Below are 23,314 nucleotides of genomic sequence, written 5' to 3' on the forward strand. Positions count from 1 at the left end.
ACTAGAGCTCTCTCTGATATATTAATATATAGTGGTGTCATTCTGTGGAGGCCAAGGCTATATTACAGCCAAGCTGAAGACCCCATATTTACATGGTAACTGGAGAGTACCCCATGCTTCCTTCTAGAAGGATAACAAAGGGACCAGAGTTAAATCTTTATGAAATACTCAATAATGCACACAAATCCATGTCCCACCTTCTACTCATTCCACAGCTATTATAAAATCCCAGGGTGTGTTTCTTATACTAGAGGCTGCAAGAGATGCTCAGATCAGTACTCACGAGGTTAAGTTAGTCCATATTTCTACAGGAAGTGACCTGCGGATGGGGAGCATGAGATGACACGATCTCACTCTTTTCTCGGGAGAAATGTACAGTAAATGCCTAAAATAGACACAGGCTTTTCTGTATCATAACAACAAGCAGTGACCTCATCAGATACATGTGTACAAACTGAATCCCACTGGAAGGATTTAAGAAATATTTACTGTGAGATCTTTTCTTTTTTGAAAAATTTTAAGTAAGAAGACTATCAGAAAGGGCCTTGTGCTTTATTACAGAAGTGCACAGAGTACTGACAATCCCGCCATCTTCAGCAGATTCAGAGTCCAAATACTTACCTAAAGAGATGATCAATTTTGTCTTAAAGAAAAAATGCTAACCTTGTCATGGGAGACTCTAATAAAAGTTTAGAAGGGATGGTATATTTCCTACCACTGTTATCTACCATGAAAAGAGCTGCAGACACTTTTATCTATTCTTTAATAATCAGATTATCTAGTGATTTAAAAACCAACCAAGCAAACAGAAATAAGAGCCCCAACAGAATATTAAAGTCTGGAACTTTGTGTAACTAATGAAGATCACAGTGCTAACAAAAGTACCTGTCACCTTTGACTCTAGCAGTAATATTGCACATCCATACTTATGGAATATTTTGGATTATTTTGTATTAATTCTTGTGTTCTACAAAACAGAAAACAGGAAAAATGTTCACAAATAAGCATACAAAGCAGCTGTCCAACCATGCACCTGGCTGACTAAGGTAAACTTTATATTTAAGGAGTAAAAAAACACCTAACCTTACATTTAAATAATGAAGTTAAAAAAAAAAGAATCACAGAAAAAAAAGATACCTTGAAAAATGTGTTCTTAAAAACAAAAAATCCAAATAATAATTATGCATTCTGTAAGCATATATTACTCACTCGATATATTGATGACACAAAATGATTATATTATTGACACATTAGGAATTTCACACCAAATATATGGTTACAGACAAAAATAGAAAAAGAAATTTCCTTTATACTTATGTCACATATAAAAAATATATGCTTGTCAGGTAAACTTTTAAAAATTAAGAATTACTGTAAAGAAAGAAGAAACAATACATTTAGGCATACCAACGGGTGCCATGGTATATCAGAAGGTACTCCAGATTATTTCAACAAGAAGACACAAAGCCGACACCCCAACAGCTACAGCAACAGTGTGACAACAGTCGTGTGGGGAAGGGGTGGCAAAGCACAAAAGCAATCAGGACTACTTGGATTAAATATCTTTGTACCTAGACAATGTTTCAGGAAACAAAAACAAACAGTACATTTTTAGCTGTGGCCACTTACAACACTGCCAAAAATGACTCTCTTTGACTGCAGTTTTAACTAAGTCTAATATTTAAATTACATGTTTTAGTCGATTTGGGTAACATGTGGTAAAAATCCCCAGGTAATAGGGCTAACAGCCTCTTTTAATGCAATTTTGCTACTAAGGTGACAAGGTTAGCATTTTTTTTTTAACAATCAGTTAAAATCTTTTTCACATAACTTATCTTTAAGTATTTTGTACCTCTTAAATACCTTTGTCCAAAAATGTGACCCTGAAGAAAACCCAGAGCAATCTGCTGTTGATTATTTTAAGAATAAAGGGGGCAAAAAGCTACCTTAATCAATCTGTACTGGACCATTCTCTTTCACCAGCCATGTAGCTACACATAACAACCTGCAAAGCTAGATGTTAATGCTAACAAATAGTACAAGGAAATGCTGAAGGCGTAATTTTCAGGAAATGTAACTGCAAACAAATGAAAAAAGACTTTCAAATTACATGGTAAATGCAAAGGGTAATAATGTCTGAATATGCATGCTTACCAATTTACCAAAACTGAAGGAATTCAAGTTGGAAAACAGTACTAATGAAGATATTATACATTTAAGAAAAGAATTTTTAATACGTTTTACTGAATTAATTTGCACTGTGATATAAAAACAATAATAAATTTTGATGAGATATTCTAATAAAATGTTTCTGTAAGAATTTACATACCCTGAACTTCTAAATGTGTAATAATGAATCCATAATAAACACTGTCAACTTTAAAATGACTAATCTCTTTTTCTTTCTTTCTTTCTTTTTTCTTGAGACAGGGTATCTCTGTATTCCTGTCTGTCCTGGAACTCACTCGCTCTGTGGACCAGGCCGGCCTCAAACTCAGAGATCCACCTGCCTCTACCTCCCAAGTGCTGGGATTAAAGGCGTGCGCCACCACTGCCCAGCTTATATAGTTTCTTGATTTCAATTTTTTTAAAGTATAAACATTTCTTTTTTAATTTTTTGGAGTTAGAGACAAATAGGCCCCACACACAAACGTCGACAATCTAGAAAGAGATTGTTAACCCAGTGTAATGGTTGCTGGGTTTATAACTAATTGGCCCAACTTTCACCTATACCCAGACAAATCTGTGAGAGAAAAACATCTTTAACCAACATCTATAAATAGTACAATTAAAAAATTCTATTCTGTAACTAGGCAAATACTATTATACTAAGAACTAATTTTCAAAACCCAGTCTATCCAGATCAATCCAGTTATTCCATGGACAAGGTCCCCAAAACTCCCAGGAATCAAGATCTCCAGACAGGCAAATCAGAGTATACACTATCTTGACTTTAAGCACTGTCCCTTCCAGCTTCAAAATGTCAATTAGTCATCAACTGCAAATATAAAAAGTCTTGAAAACAATTTGTAAGCTATATGCTAGATTTAATATATAGCAGAGGCTATCAGTCTTTTCATAAATCAGTATTTCAGGTTACACTTGGCTAAATTGGTTAAAATGTGGTTCAAATTAAACTATTCTAAAGAGAAAATGATTAGCAGTTTAAGGCACGTATCACTAAGTGCACAATGGGAAGTCAATTTATTGATCAACAGCTGATAAAAGCAACTATAGTTTTCCTTACAAAGTTATAGAACAAATTGGAAATGGGTGGATTAAATAATTCTCAGAAAATTAGAAGAATTTCCTATTAAGAACTAAATTCAAGACATTGTTTAACATGCATGGCAGCAAATGACTCCAGAACCTGAGCGACAAACCAATCTCTACCACTTACTCTTAGAAAGACCTGGAACAAGTGCTGATCCAGAAGTTCCTGGAACATTTCTACACAAGCACACATAAGCCAGTGTCTAAAGTTAAGGTCAGTATATAGTCTAGATTATGAGGAATGATAAACATCTTCTCAAACCTAACAAATTATAGTAACTGGACCATAATAAAGATCACAAAAACTGTAGCATCCAAGCACAGGACACAACGAATACTTTACCAAGTACTGGCGGCACATTTCAGACAGAAGCCAAAACATGCAGCAGGAAGGCACTAACGGAAACTGAAGAGAGCAAATGGCAGCTCTAATTCCAGTGGGATTATGGCTGGACTCTTAAAGCATGAATGCATTAAATATTAGGCAATACACAGCAAAATAAATATACTATCTACTGTCTGCCACTTAAACTCTTAATTACAAAGATGTAACTGATAACAGATTTTATGTATAGCAAATGTTTTATTCAAACGAACAAAATCATCTGTATAGATTTTAATTATTAAAAACACACTATCTTAATTTGATATAAAGTCATCATATAATATTAACATTTCCAGGTTTGAGAAGTTTTACTATTAAATATTCATACCTGCCATTGCAGCTGAAATCATGTGTACTTGGGTAGAATCAGGATCAAAAACACCATTCAACTTTTCCTTGCAGTTTGAATAAGCAGCAAAGTATATTGCTCTAAAAATAATTAATAAAGCATAAATCTTTAAAATTCTAGAATAGAGAAATCTAATAAAGTCTCAGTCATATTCACTATAACATCAGTTTACCTATGTTTCCACTGAGCATGTTTTATACTTTACAAAGGCCAAACTACAATGTGTAGTTCCCAGCCCCCACTCTCACAGCTCCTAAGCTGTGCTCAACACTGACAATGCGAATCACATCCTGTGCACCAGTGAGGCTATGCTGTTTGCATTTCTGAGTTAGTGTACTTAACCTGAGTTAGGTGGTCGTAACTTTAGAGGTAGAGTTGATCTAATTGGTCTGATGCTGGACAGTTTTGAGAATCTGTAGTATATTTTACCCTACAAACACACGGAGTAGGTTTACACATTCTATTTTTTGGTGCTGGAGACCTCACCCAAGTCTTTATTCCTTTTATACCTCTTGCCCACAATATTTTTATTTTTTTTTTGGTTTTTTTTTTTTTTTTTTTTCTTCAAGACAGCGTTTCTCTGTAGCTTTGGACCTGTCCTGGAGCTAGCTTTTATAGCCTAGGCTGGCCTCGAACTCACAGAGATCTGCCTGCCTCTGCCTCCCGAGTGCTAGGATTAAAGGCGTGCGCCACCACCGCCTGGCATTGCCCCACAGTATTCTTAAGACAAAATAATTTTAACAAATGTGATCAGGCCCATTGGGCCAGCTTAGGTTTTGCAATGTGTATAAAATACTCCATTAGACTTGGAGCTCTTTCAGCCTTTGAAACATTGAATTATTGCCTTGCTGAATCAATATTGCATTATTTCTCAACAAAGCTGACTTACAGTAACAAAGCAGACCAATAATTGGTAATGGAGAGTTTCACTACCCCGTCTTTTCCTCCTGATTGTATAAGTATTGTGCCTGCAGGTAAGTGTTCCAGGTGCATGCAGAGCCCATGGAGACCAGAAGAGGGTGTCAGATTCTCTGAACTGGAGTTATAGATGATTTTGAGACTCCATGAGAATACTGAGAACTGAATTCAGGTTCAGTTCTTAAGAATGCAAGAGCAGCAAATGCTCTTAACCACTAAATCATCATCTCTCTAGCTTCCACTACTGTACTTTTAAAACATGTGTTTAAGAAAAAAAGGGGCCAGGCCAAACAAACCTACAATCTTAGGATACACAATTCCAAAACAGGAAGGAAAATAAACTCATTTCTAAGAAAGAATCACAGAAGACATCTTAATGAAAAAAACAGGTTATGTAATAGACATACAGAAAATATAAATAAAAAATAAAACATCAAATTATAACAAAGTGGGTGTAACTACACAAAAAATTAAACATGACAAAATGTCAAAATAAAATTTAGTACATTTAGTAAGTATTAAAAATATGGACAGTAGCCAGCATGCCGAAGTACGTGGCTGCCCTGGTTTTGAATGCAAGATAAGGCTGCGCAGCCTCACAACTACAGGTGTAGGCAACCAAGCTCTGCTCTGAAAAATTTCTTAAGATGAAAGAAGTGAAATCCAGTAAGTAACAAAGTGTGGATGAGGTATGTGGTTTAAAGTACAGAACTAGGTGTCCATATACATTCTAAATAGGAACTCTTCTGGACAGCATTTTACCACGGAAGAATCCAGTTGCAGGGGATCTGATTCTTTCTTCTGACACATGGTGTACATACATGCATGCAGGAAGAATATTCATACGTAATAAACATTTTAAAAAATACCTACGTAAAGCCAGGTTAACCTCTATAATTCTAGTACTCAGTTGTCTTGGGCAGGAGGCAGGTAAATGAGGCTAGGAGGGCTACCCAGTGAGACTGTCTCAAAACAAAAATACGGAACACTTCCTCACACACATACACCAAATCCTTTAAAAAAACATTTATTTATTTTTAGGAAAATTTAAGTTACCTCAGTTAAATTTAAAGCATAACTTCCAACAATTTATCATAAAACATCAGTTTAGCCTTGAGGGAGGTAGAGGCAGGTGGATCTCTGTGATTTCAAGGCCAACCTAGTTTATAGATCAGACCCCCACCCCCACAAAAAAAGAACCCATCCCACATCAGTTTATATTCGGCCCTTCCCATTAAGTATAAAATTCTTCTAATTCCTAAGGTCAAAAGAGAATATAAGCATTTTCTCAGACAGTACCATAATAGGCAAGTCATTAGTTATGAGAAAATTAAGATTTATTTCAAAAGCATTACTAATATACTAGGTCTTAGTCAATCCAATTTAAAGATGCTATTTTAATTTATAGTTTCAAATATAGTATTTCCCCCTCAAATCTCAGTTCCATTCATAACAATTTAAAACATGAAACTGTCTACAAATACTTGTGAACTCAGAGACACTTTATTCCACACTTCGTTTCCAGTGTGAGCTGTGACAGTTTGAAGCAAGCATTACACCTCTTCCCTGACAACAAGAAGCATTTCCTAACAATGGATGTTAGTCCCAGAATCGAGCTTTTCTTTGTAGATTCCTTCTGATTAGCACCAGAAACTCTCAAATACCTTCCCACAAATATTGAAAAGTTGAATATATAAATTTAACTGTGTCTATAAATGATTATATCCAGATACCTTGAAACAAAGACTGCTATAATTTTACTTAGCATTTTTTTTTTTTTTACCTGGAGGGTGCCACCCCCACTAAGTTGGGGCCTAATCCTCTAAACAATGAGCGAGGACCCTCTTTTTCCAGGATAACTCTAAAAAGAGAAAAAGAAATATTAGAAAGAAATGTTCTTCTATTGTCCTTTACTAATATCCTAGAACAAAACCAATTTCTCCTATTTATAATATATCTTTTCAGTCCAATTTCATTGCTATAATAACTTTGACGGGGGGAACAGGCAAAGTACTGAAAAATCAAAGTAATTTACTAGTAATAAAACTTGTGCATATTCTTTTCTAAAATGTCTGGCAGGATGGCTCAGTGGGTAAAGGTACTTGCCACTGGGCCTGAGGATCTAATTTGGATCCCTGGAACTGACCTAATGTTGGAAGGAAAATTGACTCCACACAGTCGCCTTCTTGTATGTACCTATATATACATGCATAAAATGTTTAAAAATAACAGTTTTCTTGAGGTATGTAGGCTCATGCTTGTAATTCCAACACTGGGAGGCTGAGATATGAGGATTATCCTGAGTCTGAGAGAGTTAAAAGTCTCAGAATACCAGAGGAGAGGAAGAAGTATCTAGACTGTGACACCGACTTGCTTTCTCGCTCCTTTTCACTTAATCAGCAAATTCGATTCCACAAGCAGAAGTGTAGCTTCTTCCTGCTCTCAGGGTTCTGCCTGGTACTGGGGATCAGACTCAGCTTCACACACAGAAGGCAAATCTTCCACCATAAGCTGCAGCCCAATCCTTTTAGTTTTTACCCAATCCTGGAAACTACCTCAAGTTCTGAAGTATGATGTTAATCAACAGTTTCACTGAGATGCTATGGCAAGTCTATCACCCTAACATCCCATGGGTTAGTAGAACGCTTGGTAAATTTCCCCTCCAATTAGTTAATATCTAATATATTGAGAACTTAGTGTATAAAGAGCTCATGACTAGATTAAAAAAAAAAAAAGATAGAGGCCCTCACACTGAAAACTCTACTGAACAGTTGATAGAAAAAAGCATATTAATGCAAATAATTTAATAGGTCACAATAAGCAAATATTGTACAAGATATTTATCCCCAGCAGAAAAAGGGGTAGAGAGCCTAAAGCATAAGAGGCTTTCTGAGATTAAGTGGTTTCATGAAGCTGTAGAGGTGAGATGGAGCAGAATATTTTAATGGAGAAACCAGATGTGGTGGCATGTGCCTGTGGTCCCACATTTGGGAGGACGAGGCCGAAGAAGTTCAGGCCTGTCTAATTAGAATTGACTTGGAACAAAAAAAAAAAAAAAAAAAGTAAAAAAAAATAAAGCAAAGGAAACTTTAGCACTAAGAAACAGGTAGATCAAGTGCTTCTCTCAGAGTATCTATATACCTCCTCCTGTGCTGGGATTAAAGGCGTCTGCGACCACTGCCTGGCAAGAAAGATCTCTTAAAAGGCAGATGAATGTAATCGTTAATTAAAGGTATAAGTTGAAGGCAAGATTTTTTTCTATGAAGTCCAAAGGTAGAAAACAACTGCATGAAAAAAGTAATCTCACCCATTTCAGTTTAAGGATAAGAAAACAAAACAGTATTCACTTATTGAGTGCTTTAGTGATTAAATGATTTACAAAGAGTTAAGGTGGACATGAAAAAACTTGAGGAAATGGCGGTGATGGTGGTGGTGCATGCCTTTAATCCCATTACCAGGGAAGCAAAAGCAGGTTAATCTTTGTGAGTTTGAGGTCAGTCCAATCTACAGAGTTCAAGGTTAGCCAGTGTTACCTAATGAAGCTTTGTTTCAAACAAACACCCCTGAGAAATCTAAATTAATAAAAAAAAAAAATTGAAAGTTCTCATGATGCCGGAAAACCACAATTACTGAAAACCAAATCAAAGTATATCTCAGGGGTCTAAAGCAGAATTTTAAAAAAGATCTGATCAATGGAAATGTCAAAATTATTCATTTAGAAATGAATTAAGATTCATTTCCTAGAGCTGGAGAAATAGCTCACTGGTTATGAGCACTAGCTGCTCTTCTAGAGATCCTGAGTTCAATTCCTAGTACCCACATGGTAGCTCACAACCATCTATAACTGGAGTCCCACAGGATCTGATGTCCTCTTCTAGTGTGCATATATATATGCAGACAAAATACCCATATACACATAGAATATGCAAATAAATCTTTTTAAAAAGATACATTTCCCACACCAATCAGTACTTTTCTGTAATTGACATTTTAATTCAAAACTGCTGACAGATTCATGTACTTAGGTAACCAAGTTGAAAAAAGCGTGATGCAATCTCTTAGTAGCAAATGTAAATATACTGGATGAGTTCATTTGCTACTACAAAATAAATACTACTGAACTCAGTTCAAACAGATTTAAGTCAGTGAACTGATAAGGCAGACACACAAGCATTGAGCTCTAATACAAATCTAACAACACAGAAAATGATCTGAATAAGTTTTGTGTTGCTTTTCAAGACAGGGTTTCTCTATGTAGTCTTGGTTGTCCTGGAACTTGCTCTGTAAACTAGACTGGCCTCAAACTCAAGAGATCCACCAGCCTCTGCCCCCCAAGTGCTGGGATTAAAGGTGTGTGCCACCACAGCCAGTCTTAAATAAGTTTGAAAGCAACTTAACTAATATAAACTGGCCAATCTTTTTCTAATAATCAGAAAATGTCAACACACAGAGATTTTTAAAACTGATATAACTGTTTCAAGCTGAAGCTGTATAAATTATATGTTATATATTTTATAAAAGAAAATTGTCAGCAACTAGATGCAGGTACTAGTGCATATATGTGAACATTAAACACACAATAGCAGCACCAACACTACCTTCATTTTAAAAAAATACAACAGCCATCTGGGTATGGTGGCATAGAGGCAGGCCTGTTCTGGATACTGAATTCCAGACCAGTCAGGGCTACATAGTGAGACCTTGCCTGAAAACAAATGAAACAAAAATTAATCAATTCAATGCAAAATACCTATAATAACTTTAGAAAAGAAACCCAATGGATAAATTTAGAAAAAATAGTTTAAATATATACAATTTGGAAATACTCCATTTAATATAATCTTTATAGCTGTTCTACTCCATTATAGTCTGCTACAACTAATAAGTATGATTCATGCTAACTTCTGTCATTAGCTTTTCTAAAAAACCTTTTAAAATGTGTAAGCCGGGCGGTGGTGGCGCACGCCTTTAATCCCAGCACTCGGGAGGCAGAGGCAGGCAGATCTCTGTGAGTTCGAGGCCAGCCTGGTCTACTAGAGCTAGTTCTAGGACAGGCACCAAAAACTTCAGAGAAACCCTGTCTCAAAAATACAAATAAATAAATAATAAAATAAAATGTGTAAGAAAAAAATTAGGCATGTGGGAACCACTAAGATAAGCAGCGGCAGCAACAAAATGCACGAATGCTTTGCTCTCACTTCAGGCAGTGCAGAGGCCCAGGGGACACTACTCGGTTGACACTGGCTCCGGTCATGGTGTTCAGCTGAACTTCAGAGACGTAGAGTGCCACAGAGGATGACTGTAACCGCGTTTTGACAACTTCCAGTGGACATGTTAGAATAGCTCCCACTGTGCCACCACATCTACAAAAAGACGAAAAGATCAGATTTTAGGTATCTAACAGCCAATGAGAATATACAATTTTACTTAGTGCTCTAATCCAAAGGTGTTTTGTAACTTTACTAAAATTTAAAAATCTGAAGACTAAATTTTTTGAAAGTTTCACTTACTTGACTATAAATAAACACTTTCAGTCACTAAAAAGTACTGAGGGAACTATGGAAAGTACCCAACATGTTGCAACTGGTAGCCCCTGTTTCCAAATATCAGAATAAAATTTGAAACAAACAAACACTGAGCTTAGTACTTTACATACAATTAGGTAAAGGAAGAGCTCCAGCGAGGGCCGTTCCTAAAATGATTGGCAAAAGAGCTGATCCGTGCTTCTTGCCAAGGTATGACGTATAGTGCTGACGACATCCATACCAGTGCTTGAAATGTATTCCATTTTTCACATTTCTAACCCTTTAGGACCCCAGAAATCATTCTGAGCAGTAGGACAGAGATCAATTACTTATGGATAGTCATATGTATTTCTAATTTTAAGTACTCCCAACACTTAGAAGGACTTTGCTAAAAAACAGTTTCAGTCACTATCTCTTATGTCCATATGTGTAGAACAGGCAGAATTAGTGAAAAAAAAAATCAACAACAAAACCCTTTTTATATAAAGACTAATCATCAGAGTAACAAAATAAAAACTTTTAATAAAATATCTTGCTTAAACTGGTTAGAAAAAAAAACCACAGAATTTAAGTAATAACCTAAGCAATAATTCTTTTTAAATACAAGTACAGGACATAATGGTCTACATCTGTAATCCCAGCTCTCAAGAAGTTGAGAGAAGGTTAAGTAGGGGGATAACTCAGTGGGTAAAAGCACTTGCTGTACAAGCATGAGAACCCGGGTTGGAATCCCCAGCACCCTTGTAAAACCAGGCATGGCCATAGTGCATGCCTGTAGTCCTAGAAGTGGGGTGGAGAACAGTAGGTTCTGGGAGTTTGCTGGCTAACCAGCTTACCTGAAAAAAACAGATTCAGACTCAGTGATAGAATGAACACAAGCATGCCTGCGCTCACAGGCTTCACACCACAGAGAGAGAGAGAGACAGAGACAGAGACAGAGAGACAGAGACAGAGACAGAGACAAGGAGGGAGGGAGACTACATTCTTACATTTCTGGGCAGGAGTCTAATTCCCTGATAAGTTAAACAATCTCGATTCAAGTTTAACAAATTGCACTGGATGCAGATACATTACAGCAATTTTTCCAAATGCAGACAAGACTTCATGCCCAGAGAGAACAAAAGATAACACAAAAAGAAAACATCACAGCATCAGACTTCTCAATAATCACATATTTACTTCCAGAAACCTAAACAAAACCAAACTAAACTACCCCTGGGCAGTGGTGGCTCAGGCCTTAAGTCCAGTACTCATGGAGGCAGAGGCAGGTGGATCTCTATGAGTTGAAAGACAGCCTGGTCTACAAGAGCTAGTTCCAGGATAGGCTCTAAAGCTACAGTCTCAAAAAACCAAAACAACAACAAAACACTCCAGTATTAAAGGAAGTAAATAAAAACAGTAGAAACTGAATGCAGAAACAAAATACTTCCCCCCCACAATTTTATCTTTTGTCATAAAATGGTAAGTGCCAAACTTAGAAAATAGTTGATCCAGATGGTTTATGAGAGTTAAGAAGAACAAAAATCTCTAGAAGGTAACTAATAAAACTAATGTATTTGACCGGAGAGAATAGTAGCCAGGTGTGGAGGCTCACATCTACAACCCCAGCACTTGGAAAGCCAAGGCAGGATCAGAAGTTCAAAGCTGTAAGAAACATAAACATAAGAAACAACTTAGTAAGAGGTAAATATTGAACCAAACAAAAAGAAAAAGGATAAGCTCTGACTTAATTTTATTAAAAACTGGATAAGTAACCATAGTGAAGAGAAATGAGGGAGGAATGGAAAGTGGTACACTAAATTATCACTATCAAAATATCATATAGAAATTTAAAAAATCAATTAAAATTACAAAGAAAAATCTAGAGTTGGACACAGACATCGCAAGGGTAGGGTTCTATTATTGTTCAGCAGCTTTGTTTGGTTCTTATCATGCACATTTATTTTCAAAATATTGCTTTTTGAGACAGGGTCTCTCTATAAAGCCCTAGCTGCCTGGAAGTCAGATCGGGCCTACCTCTACCTCCTGAGTCCTCAGTAACACTGTACTTATTTAACTTACGTGAAAGGGATTTCATTTTTATGGCATCATCAGCTTCATGCACAAGATTAAAGCACTGTGCTATAATGCATTTAGTTTTATGTCTAAATGAACGTGAGCACAACCAAACTATATTAAATATACAGTATTTAGCTCACTTACGCATCTAAGATGTGGATGCACAATTATTATAAGTCAAGCAAGTAGTTAATTAAAGGAAAGGGCCTGAGAGCCGTGATGCAGTCTTAGAGTTTCAGCAAGGAGGAAGCAGAGGAATAATCAGAAGTTCAAGGTAATCCTTAGCTACAGAGTGAACTCAAGCAAGGCTAGGCTACATGAAGTCCTATCTCAAAAACAAATACTATGTAATATTATTTGAGCCTTACTCCACTCCTTCAGTTTCACATCAATAAACTAAATTTTCATTAAGACAGTAATTAAACCTTTCAGAAACACCAATTTGCATAACCAATATAATCACATTTTTAAAAAATAGCAAGAAGAAGCAAGACCACAAGCTCAAGGCCTGCCTAGGGTACTCCACTTCAAGATGAGCCAGGCCAACTTAGTGAGATCCTGTCTTTAGATTAAAAAGAGGTTGGAGCATGAGGCTCTGGGTTTACTTTGTAGAATAGCATGAGAATATAGAATCAAGATGAAGCATTTCAAACCAAAACAAGCTAAAAGGCCTATACCCATGCAGAAAGTTCTAGAAGTTAAAAATCACCAGGAAGATAAAAAGGATTCAAGGTTTTCTGACACTCAACTATCAGAAAACACAAGAAATAGTAAAAGACACACCACTCAGGCATGGTGGTGCATACTTTTAGTCCCAGGACTTGGAAACAGAGGCAGGTGGATCTCTGAGGTAGTCTGGCCTACAGAGCAAATTCCAGGCCAGTCATGGGCACATAGCAGATTTTGTCTCAAAAAGCAAAGGAAACACACAAAAGACACAAAGTAACAAATGAAAAAGAAAAATCAATTACTGTCAACTCTCGCTGGCTGTGTGCACAGGCTACTCAGCACCTACTAAGTGCACTGAAACAAGCCCTTAGGGATTCCTGCCTTCTACAGGTGCTACTTTCCTCTGACCCAGTGACCAGGCCATAAGTTAGCCATGTAGTATGGCAGCCAATTCATCTGCTAATGTGAATATTTTACTACTTAAAAGTTAAAATTTAAAGTTATTTCTGTAAAACAATCACTCATTTGCAGTGTTTTCTTCACTGGCAATTCAAGGGAGAGAATAGCCCAGTTTGAGACCAAGCAACATTAAAAATTCATTATAGCATCAAAAAATCTCTACATTACACATCTTTCTGTATTGATGTGTAAAATGACATTGTATCTTCGATATATCCAAAGTAACCTTAATTTTTTTCTTCTTAGTCAAACTACCTGGACCAATGTGCATATAAGATAACTTTTAAGATAAGTTTATAGGCAGGGGCTAGAGGTTATGGGCTTAGGGGTTATGAGCACTGGTCATTCTTCCAGAGAACAGGAGTTCAATGCCCAGCATCCACATGGAGGTTCACAAGAATATGTAATACCAGTTCTAGAGGATCCAACAGTACTCAACATGCACACAGTGCAGGCAAAACACTAGGCACATAAAACAATAAGGTTTATAGGCAATTAATGGGGAGTGGTCCACACCTATAATTTAGCTAAGACAAAGGGACCAAGAACTGCAGGCGTGCATAATAAAACACTGACACCCAGAAAGAGGGAGGGAGAGAGGGAAGAAGGGGAGAAAGGTAGGAGAAAGGAAAGGAAGAACAGACCAGGAAGGAAAAGGAACTAAAGGGGTAAACAACCAAGATTACTTAGAGAAATAAGACAGTCGTGCTCTATGCATCGATCTACAGACTATTCAACATTGTTACATTCGACTACTTTATAAGACAAAACTCTTCTACTTTTATGTTTGTCTGTGTGGTAAGCTTACCCAACTATGACAAGGTGCTTCTATTTGCTTATGTACATAAGAAAAATTCAGGCATGCCAATGGTCAACTACTTTAGTACTTTTTTTTTTAACCAACCTCTTGAGTAAGTTGGCACAGTTGAGTAAGCTAGGCACCAAGAGACTGTTTAAAAAGCACAGAACTCAAAAACTGCAAACATCTTGTGAGACTGACAGCTTCAAAGTGTTCTCCCCTGCAAGTTTACCACAGGGCACGAGGACTGTAAGCTGAGGGTGAGGGGGTGGGGGAGGCAAAGGGGAAGTTTTCACTAAACAGCAGTGAAGTAGCAAGCAGATCCATTTCAACCATGCTGCTAAGAATCTTGAACCTTCCAGGTATACAGTTACAAACACAGTCCTACAGTCTCAAACAGCTGAATCACTAGGACCAGTTTCCTAGTCTATAAAGAACTTTTACTAACCAAATTGAGGCGTATATGGTGGGGGGGGGGGGCACATAGGAACCTAAGAACTTTCAAGATTCTGCTGAAGGAAAGGGAGGACCATGGAAGAGAACAGATTCCAAGACTGTGACTGTCAGACAGGTTGCCTTTAGTCTGAGGTTCCGACCATGCCTGAGCCACAACACTTGTTGGACAGGCAAGGAAGTGCGCAAAGTATTTCCTAAGTAGGTCCACAAATCTAGGTGGAGTACACATTTTAACAGGTGCTTGGAAATTCATCTTTCTTAATCTTTACATAAACCTATTTCTTCGAACAAATGCAGTTTATCTTTGTAAAAGCAGAATGAACAAGTTGACCCATTTTTCTGTTTCCAAGTAACACACCATTTCTTGAGAAACAACACTAAAAATCAGTTCACGAAAATGTTAATTTATCTTAAGGTTTTTTTGTATCTTAAAACATGTGGGTCAGCTGGGCAGTGGTGGCACATGCCTTTAATCCTAGGTCTCTGTGAGTTTGAGACCAGCCTGGTCTACAGAGTGAGTTCCAGGACAGGATCCAAAGCTACAGAGAAACTTGGGGTGGGGGGGGGACCAACCAAACAAACAATAACAAAACATGTGGGTCACCTCTAAAATCCTATAAACTTCATTAAGGAATTTTAGCCCCAACTTTTTCTTTTATAGCTTAATTTGTTAACCAATACTACAGACTGAGCATTATCTTCAAGCCTTTAGTATTTAAGGCAAGAAACACACCTTTTCAAAATGGCTATCCATGCCAGGCGATGGTGGCGCACACCTTTAATCCCAGCACTTGGGAGGCAGAGGCAGGCGGATCTCCGTGAGTTCGAGACCAGCCTGATCTACAAGAGCTAGTTCCAGGACAGGCTCCAAAACCACAGAAAAACCCTGTCTCGAAAACCCAAAAACACAAAACAAAACAAAATGGCTATCCAGTGATAGATTATCCTATACGGTGATAGATTACCATGAAAAACTAAATAAATTGTTGAAGTGAAAGGGGTATTTAAGGTATGTGTGATATTTCTGTTTCAGGAAAAAATTAAAAAGACTATTCTTACTTTGAATGCTACAGCAAAATAAAGAATAATAATACCCGAATCAGAAAAACACTGGCCAGCTGGTTAGATAAACATAGATGTGAACACTAATACACAGATCAAGATACAGTTATATAGTATCAGACTAAGGACTAAAAAAATCCACTATGGAAACAAAATATGCACGAGGAAACATGATTATTTTGAAAAAGTAAATTTCAAGTAGGTGGTGGTGGCACATGCCTTTAATCCCAGCACTCAGGAGGCAGAAGCAGGCTGTGAGTTCGAGGCCAGCCTGGACTAATAGAGCGAGTTTCAGGACAGGCTCCAAAGCTACAGAGAAACCCTGTCTTGAAAAACAAACGAACAAACAAATCAAGTCTATTTGCTTCCCTTCACATTTTTAACAACTAATCAACATCACTAAATTTTCCAATCAGATCAGATCCGGTGACTAAGAGCTCTTTAGCTTAATCTGTATGTCTTCCTTGCTGGGCGCCACTCTGTTGTAATAGGAGCGGTGGGCTACGTTCTTGGCACCCGGCCGCCCGCACGGCTAGCTTTATACCCTGAAATAATTACATGGAAACTGTATTCATTTAAACACTGCTTGGCCCATTGGTTTTAGTCTCTTATTGGCTAACTCTTACATATTGATCTAACCCATTTTTAATATTTTGTGTAGCACCACAAGGTGGCTTACCAGGAAAGGTCTTAACCTGCGTCTGTCTGGAGTGGGAGAATCATGGCGACTGCCTGACTCGGCTTCTTTCTCCCAGCATTCTGTTCTGTTTACTCTGCCTACCTAATTTTCTGTCTTATCAAAGGCCAAGCAGTTTCTTTATTAAAACTGCTCCATCAATGAAGACGTAAGTTCAGATCTCCAGAGTAGACGAGCCAGATGAGCCTGGTAGTGTATCCCCTTGGTTCCAGCACTCAGGAGACAGAGGCAAGCAGATCTCCGAGTTTGAGGTCAGCCTGCTCTATATAATGAGATCCTGTCTTAAAGAAGAAAAGAAACCAGAAAATAACCAGAAAAGAACCAGAAAATACGTTCTGAAACCTGATGGAGGAGGGTCATCTTTCTATCTGTTGTTTTCATTGGTTAATTAATAAAGAAACTGCTTGGCCTTTGATAGGACAGAAAATTAGGTAGGCAGAGTAAACAGAACAGAATGCTGGGAGAAAGAAGCCGAGTCAGGCAGTCGCCATGATTCTCCCACTCCAGGCAGACGCAGGTTAAGATCTTTCCTGGTAAGCCACCTCGTGGTGCTACACAAAATATTAAAAATGGGTTAGATCAATATGTAAGAGCTAGCCAATAAGAGGCTGAAACTAATGGGCCAGGCAGTGTTTAAAAGAATACAATTTCCATGTAATTATTTCGGGTAAAGCTAGCCGGGTGGGCAGCTGGGTGCCAGGAACGTAGCCCACAGCTCCTATTACAACACTTCATGCTTGGGCAGTAGGCACTCCCTAGCCTCTTGTACGAACCTAAAAGACTCTGTTCCTAAATGAACAGACTATCTTTACACAGACTACCTTCAGACTACCAGCACAAATGCCAACACATCTGTGAAAGCAAACAACATCATACTATTTTTGTGAACTCCACTTAGAATGGCCAGACCACCAGAAGGGTTCTTGGGAATTCAAAGGAGTTGCTACTGCCCCTGCCCCAACACTACCCCCTGCTGTGCCAAGCTAACCTTCTACAGGGAAACAGCTAACAAAACAGTTAGAATAAATAACTTCCCTTAGTTTTCCAATTCATTAGAATGAAATTCTCACAGGAGAGTATATCTCAATGTTTAAGACACCTGCCTCCCCATTCATAGGTTCAAATCCTACCCCTTAAGAGGTGACAGCGCTGAGAAGAAGGGCTGGGTTTGGGGGAAGGGACTAGGTACTAAAACAGAGCTTTATGACATAAAGGAGTGCTGCCCCTTTCACCATTTGAGACTGAGAATGAAGTCGGAGGAAGTAGGTCCTCTCTAGGCAGGCATGCAATCGGCTCACCTGGACTCTCAAGGCTCTGGACCTGGAGCAAATAAATATTAACTTTCTAGATGCCACCTGATTTACGGTATTTTGTTATCGCAGCCCAAAAGGTCTAAGTAGACACAGGATGGAACTGGGGACATGGCTCAGTGGTTAAGAGCATTTGCTGCTCTTGCAGAGGACCTGGGTTCAGTTCTAGCACCTAAACAGCTACCCACAACTGTGTGTTCCTCCAGTTCCAGGATACCTAAAGCTGTCTTCTTCATCTTCTTTTTTTTCTTTTTCTCTTTGTCAAGACAGGATTTCTCTGTGTAGCCTTGGCTGTCTGGAACTCCCTCTGTAGACCAGGCTGGCCTTGAACTCACAGAGATCCGCCTGCCTCTGTCCCCAGAGTGCTGGGATTAAAGGTGTGCGCCACCACTAGAGTACTCTGGAGCCCTCTTTTGATTGGCCTGCGTGGGTTCCTGCACACATGTGGTGCACATACATATACCAAAATATGCATACATAAAAATTTTAAGTTTTATTTTACTTCATGTATGTGAGTGTTTTGTACTGTGTCTGTTAGATCCCCTGGAACTAGGGTTTTAGATGGTTGTGAGCTACCGTATGGGTGCTGAGAATCAAAACCTGGATCCTTTCCAAGAACAAGAAGTGTTCTTAACCACTGAGCTATTTTTCCAGCCACACATAAATAAATGACAAAAAAAACCCCAAAAACTCCACAGAAAAATAGAAAAGATGGAAGAAATGAAAACAGTAAAAAAATTATGGACATAGTATAATACAAATAAACCTCATTAAACTTCTACTTCTGGCCTGATCTTACAAGGAGCCAGGTGAAATAATTTCGCAACCAAAAAAAAAAAAAAATCACAATATTACTCAATAAATAAGTAACTTGAGAAAGTTGTCTTTATAGTACTTGTGTCTATGAACAGACATACAGCATCTGTGGTGGAGTAGAAATTAAACCTTAACATTCTTTCTTCACAGCTACCATGATCCCTCTCTGTAACTCAACCCAACAAATGCCCTTACAAATCCTGAATATTAACTCTAGAAAACGCATAATGAGATCAAAGGGTGCCTTAAAGAAAGCACGGGTAAAGCACGTGAGAATGTCATTCAGAACCAAGGTCCAGGCTGTTTCAAATGTTCCTATTAACAGCACAGCCCCTAGTAAAAATCTTCTGGGATCCTGAAGTGCACAGCATACACCATTTTAAGTCACCAGGACAGGCGCTCACAGGCCCCCGGGTGAAGAAACCTTTGCCTAAGAATAAATGTCACCATGAAAGGTTCCTCTTGGTTCTTTTAAGGTATGCTGAGCGCATTCCAAGGAACACAGAGGAAGCCAAGACATAGGCTACAAAGACACACCACTTCTGTGCGGTAAAATAAATTTTACAGCTCCTAGTGTGGATAGAATCCTGTAATGATAAACTTAGCACTTACAAAGAACACACCAAATCGTTGTCAAAAACATGCAAACTTGGTACACAAATTAGACATTTTTAATTAAGAACATTTCCAACATAACCTGCCTCGCATCTCTACGTGTTTATCACACACAACACTGCCAGAATATGAAACACAACAGAATTAATGTATTATTGAATCATCAAGACTTTTACAATTATTTATTCCTCATTTACATTAGCATATTTTTCTCTATTTTGATCAAAAGGACCTTTGCTATCTCACCTATCACTCCACTATTTCTGTGAGGAGTATGCTAAATCACTTAGACATTCACTCTATATAAATATGAAGTCGAGATGAGATGCAAAGGGAGACAATTTACAAGCAAAAACACTGTATCTTGTCCCACTTAACATTCTACTGTGCACACGGTAGACTTCTTTGGGAAGGAGGGAACAAACTGATATTTTTGGATCCCATAAAAATCCTCCATTCCAGTTCAACAACAACAACAACAAAACCAAAAAAAAAAAAAAAAACCCTAAATGGTTTAAATTCATAAGTATTAATAAACACAAGGTGATGATCCCAGTACAAGCTGGAAAACTAATGCATTTGTGCTAACATTTATTTCATATACGTGTGTGCTCTATCTTTAACAAAACTTGCAAAACACGAAACCTAAACACAGGAGCCACAGAAGGTCCTGCCTTAGAGAGGACATCAACTTTGCCTTATAGGTGAAGTGATCAAGATGAAAGAGTTTTGTCTATTCTTAATTCAAATTCAAAGGGCCAGCCTGAACTATATCTATGGTCTTCTACCTTGCAGCAGGTATAGCTACAAGATCTAATTACAAGTGGAAATCCAATAACTTCAGGACAATACATCTTTACTTTCCCTTACCCCCTCCCCTCCAATACACAGAGTTTACTAAAATGTCTTAGAGGCCTGGGATGGAACCCTGTGGTGGGAGAGCTTGCTTAGCACGTGCAAAATTCAGGTACAGCAGAGACTTATTAACATTTCAGAAACAGAAAAAGCAAACGGGTTCTCGCAAAATTAGCAGTTGCTTTAACGCCAGAGTAGAGAATGGTTCAAAACGGGAGAATAATAAATGCTGAATTAAATGTGCGCTAAGGAAAGTACTGACGTTATCAGCAATAGAATCCCCATATATTAAGTCAAAGCACACAACCACGAAGAGAATGCATATGTGTTCCTGCGATATCTTAAAGTGACTGAACCAAAATCAAACCCTTGGGGTTTGAGACTACTTTATTCTGCTAAATAGATTAGAAAGTTAATCCACCATAGTTATTTTTATGACAAGGTTATAATCGTACTGATAAAAATCTTAACGTTGTTCTATTTATCTAAATAGGGAAAGAACATCTCGAATGGAAGAAGAAAGTTGGCTCAGCAAAATGGCTGTGGATCAGCAAACCAGACTTCAGGCTCCATCCTAATCCTGTGCACATATATAGTTAAATATTCATCTAAGTGCATGTCTTCTCTCAACTCAGCCCTTCTCCAAAGCGGCCAGTGCTGGGGACTGATTTCCCGCAAAATAAATAAAAATAACAAGAGAAAGGTCTTCAAAGTCACTGCCGCTTTGCACCATCTCCCGTAACCGGGACAAGCTAGGGGAAAAAAAAAATTTCCAGAGCTGGAAACAACCTCCAGGTACCGCGGGTGAGAGAGCACAACAACGCCTTCCCCGACGGCTGCGACGCCACCAGCAGCATCAGCAAGCGCGCAGCGGCGGCCGGAAACAAGGTCGCCCGCGAACGTGGGCGACGTGAGGCCCAGGAGCGCGGGGCGAGGAGGCCGGCCGAGCGGCTCCCATTTTGTCTCCAGGCCAAGCCTCCTAGGCGAGGCCGGGGTCCGTGCGCCTCAGCTGCCGCCCGCGCACGACCGCCAAGCTAGGCCGCGACTCACGCCCAGGCCCGGCGTGGCCTCCAAGGGCCCGCGCGGTCCCGCCCGCAGCCTGCACCCCGCGCGCCCCACCGACCTACCCCCCGGCAAACAGATGCACCAGCGTGTCCCTCTGGCTCATCCTCTCTTCTGCATGTCCTCCGGGCGCAGAGGCGGGACGCGGAGCCGGCAGCCCGCCACTGGCAGAGGCGTGGGCCGAGAGGGACGCCGGGGGAGCGGGCGGAGCGGCAGCTGCGGAAGGGCCACCGGCGAACCCTCCCGGCGCCGTCCCCGATTCGGCGACCTCCACCCGACTGCGCAGCCCGAGTCCCGAGGAGTCCGACGTCCCTACATAAACAGAAGCTTCTATTGGGTGAGACCGCGTGACGTCACGAGACCCGCACGCCTCTTTCACGTGATCGCGGGCGGGAGTGGGGGGGGGCACGGGACTCCTCAATGAAGGGCCGCGGGGCAGGACGGGAACGCGTGCGGGACTGAAGTGGGTTGACTCGCCCGTGCACCTGCTCCGCTAATCCAGGAGGCGGCCCAGCGACAGACTTATCTGCGCAGACCGGTTGCGGTTGCGACAAAGAGCCCAGCGGTCCGAGGTCACTGCTGATCTACTCTGCAAACTCGTGCTGAGCCATTCGGCTTTCTGTGTGCGCCTCGGAAATCGCTGAATGCTTGGAACCGCTTGTGCACAGATACCCGCGTGCATGCTCACCAACAGCACAGTATTAAACCTGATCATTAAGCATTAGTGTTAAATTGGGATCTGTAGGGGAGAGACGAGATACATCACGAAACTTTTTGTCAGGGGAGGGGTGCAAGGCCTCACCGTGAAACGAACCTTGGTGGGTCTGGGTTCCTAAAGTGTTCAGGCTGGGCTCCAATTCATGGACACCTGCAGACCTTAAACCTCCTAAATCGTGGGATTAAAGGCCTTCCAGGCTCTGTGGAACATTCCTGAGGTAGAATGCTGACAGGGAATTCCTGACAGGAATAAGGTAGAGTCACGTGGGGGGAAAACCTTCCAAGTTTCTTAAGTGAAGGGCAAGGAGATTAATCTGAAGGTTTACTATAGGAATAAGATAATTGTTTTATTGACCAACACATGTTTCTTGTATGTATACATGAGAGTAAGGAAAATGGTTTTTTTCTCTAGAAAATGGTTGTTATTTTGAATTCCTATTAACTGGTAATTATTTCCAAGACACAAATGAACAGGCAAAATAATATAATAGACACCAATATGCTAACCACACAGAAGGAACCGTGAAACTACACTGTTTCGACCCTCTACGCGCTACGGGAACTAGAATGAAAATTTAAAAACATACACACACAGAGACAGAGACAGACAGACAGACAAACGGGGCCATGGAACATCCTTTGGACAACAATGCCCCTTTATTGTGCTCAGGGGCAGCTTACAGAGGGCTCTAGTCACGCCCCAGCTCCCAGGACTCATCAGAACCCAGTCCCCTGAGGGTCTTGTGCTCAGAGCAACTGCGTGCTGCTCAGAGCAGAGGAAAAGAGTGTTTACAAGAAATTCGGGCCGGGCGGTGGTGGCGCACGCCTTTAATCCCAGCACTTGGGAGGCAGAGGCAGGTGGATCTCTGTGAGTTCGAGGCCAGCCTGGTCTACAGAGCTAGTTCCAGGACAGGCTCCAAAGCTACAGAGAAACCCTGTCTCGAAAAACCAAAAAAAAAAAAAAAAAAATTCGGCGTCTGGTGGTCTGCAGTCCCCAACAAGGAACAACAAATTTTATTTTATTTTTCCTTCTCATACGATTGCCTGTCCATTTGCAGGCAATCACCCTTTCCAGCCCACACGGAATTCTCCAGAGCCACTTTCCTGGAGACACCACTTCCTTGACAAAATCTGATTGCCTTAGCTCCCTTTCTGTTTCACTGGCTCCTAAATTCCCACAGAATGCACAGACTGCAAGTGTTCATGCCATAATAGAGGACTGAGTGGGTAAAAATATTTAAAGAATTTCAACAGTGCCAATGACACTATCTTCCTTCTTATTTTGATTA

The 23,314-nt window shown here is 39.6% G+C and overlaps 1 protein-coding gene across 1 annotated transcript in view; it reads right to left on the bottom strand.

The window, feature by feature from the left end:
- Slc25a36 (solute carrier family 25 member 36) overlaps window positions 1–21,595 on the bottom strand; it is a 32,314-nt gene extending 10,719 nt beyond the window's left edge. The window contains exons 1-4 of the mRNA XM_057766852.1: window positions 21,374–21,595; window positions 10,124–10,288; window positions 6,709–6,786; window positions 3,987–4,087 (exon numbers count right to left, since the gene is read on the bottom strand). Coding sequence (XP_057622835.1) covers window positions 3,987–4,087; window positions 6,709–6,786; window positions 10,124–10,288; window positions 21,374–21,414 — 385 coding nt within the window. The 5' untranslated portion in view covers window positions 21,415–21,595. The remainder of the gene's footprint in view (window positions 1–3,986; window positions 4,088–6,708; window positions 6,787–10,123; window positions 10,289–21,373) is intronic.
- Window positions 21,596–23,314: the final 1,719 nt, after the last annotated feature.

This window comes from Chionomys nivalis, chromosome 4, assembly GCF_950005125.1.
Source record: "Chionomys nivalis chromosome 4, mChiNiv1.1, whole genome shotgun sequence".
Taxonomy (NCBI): domain Eukaryota; kingdom Metazoa; phylum Chordata; class Mammalia; order Rodentia; family Cricetidae; genus Chionomys; species Chionomys nivalis.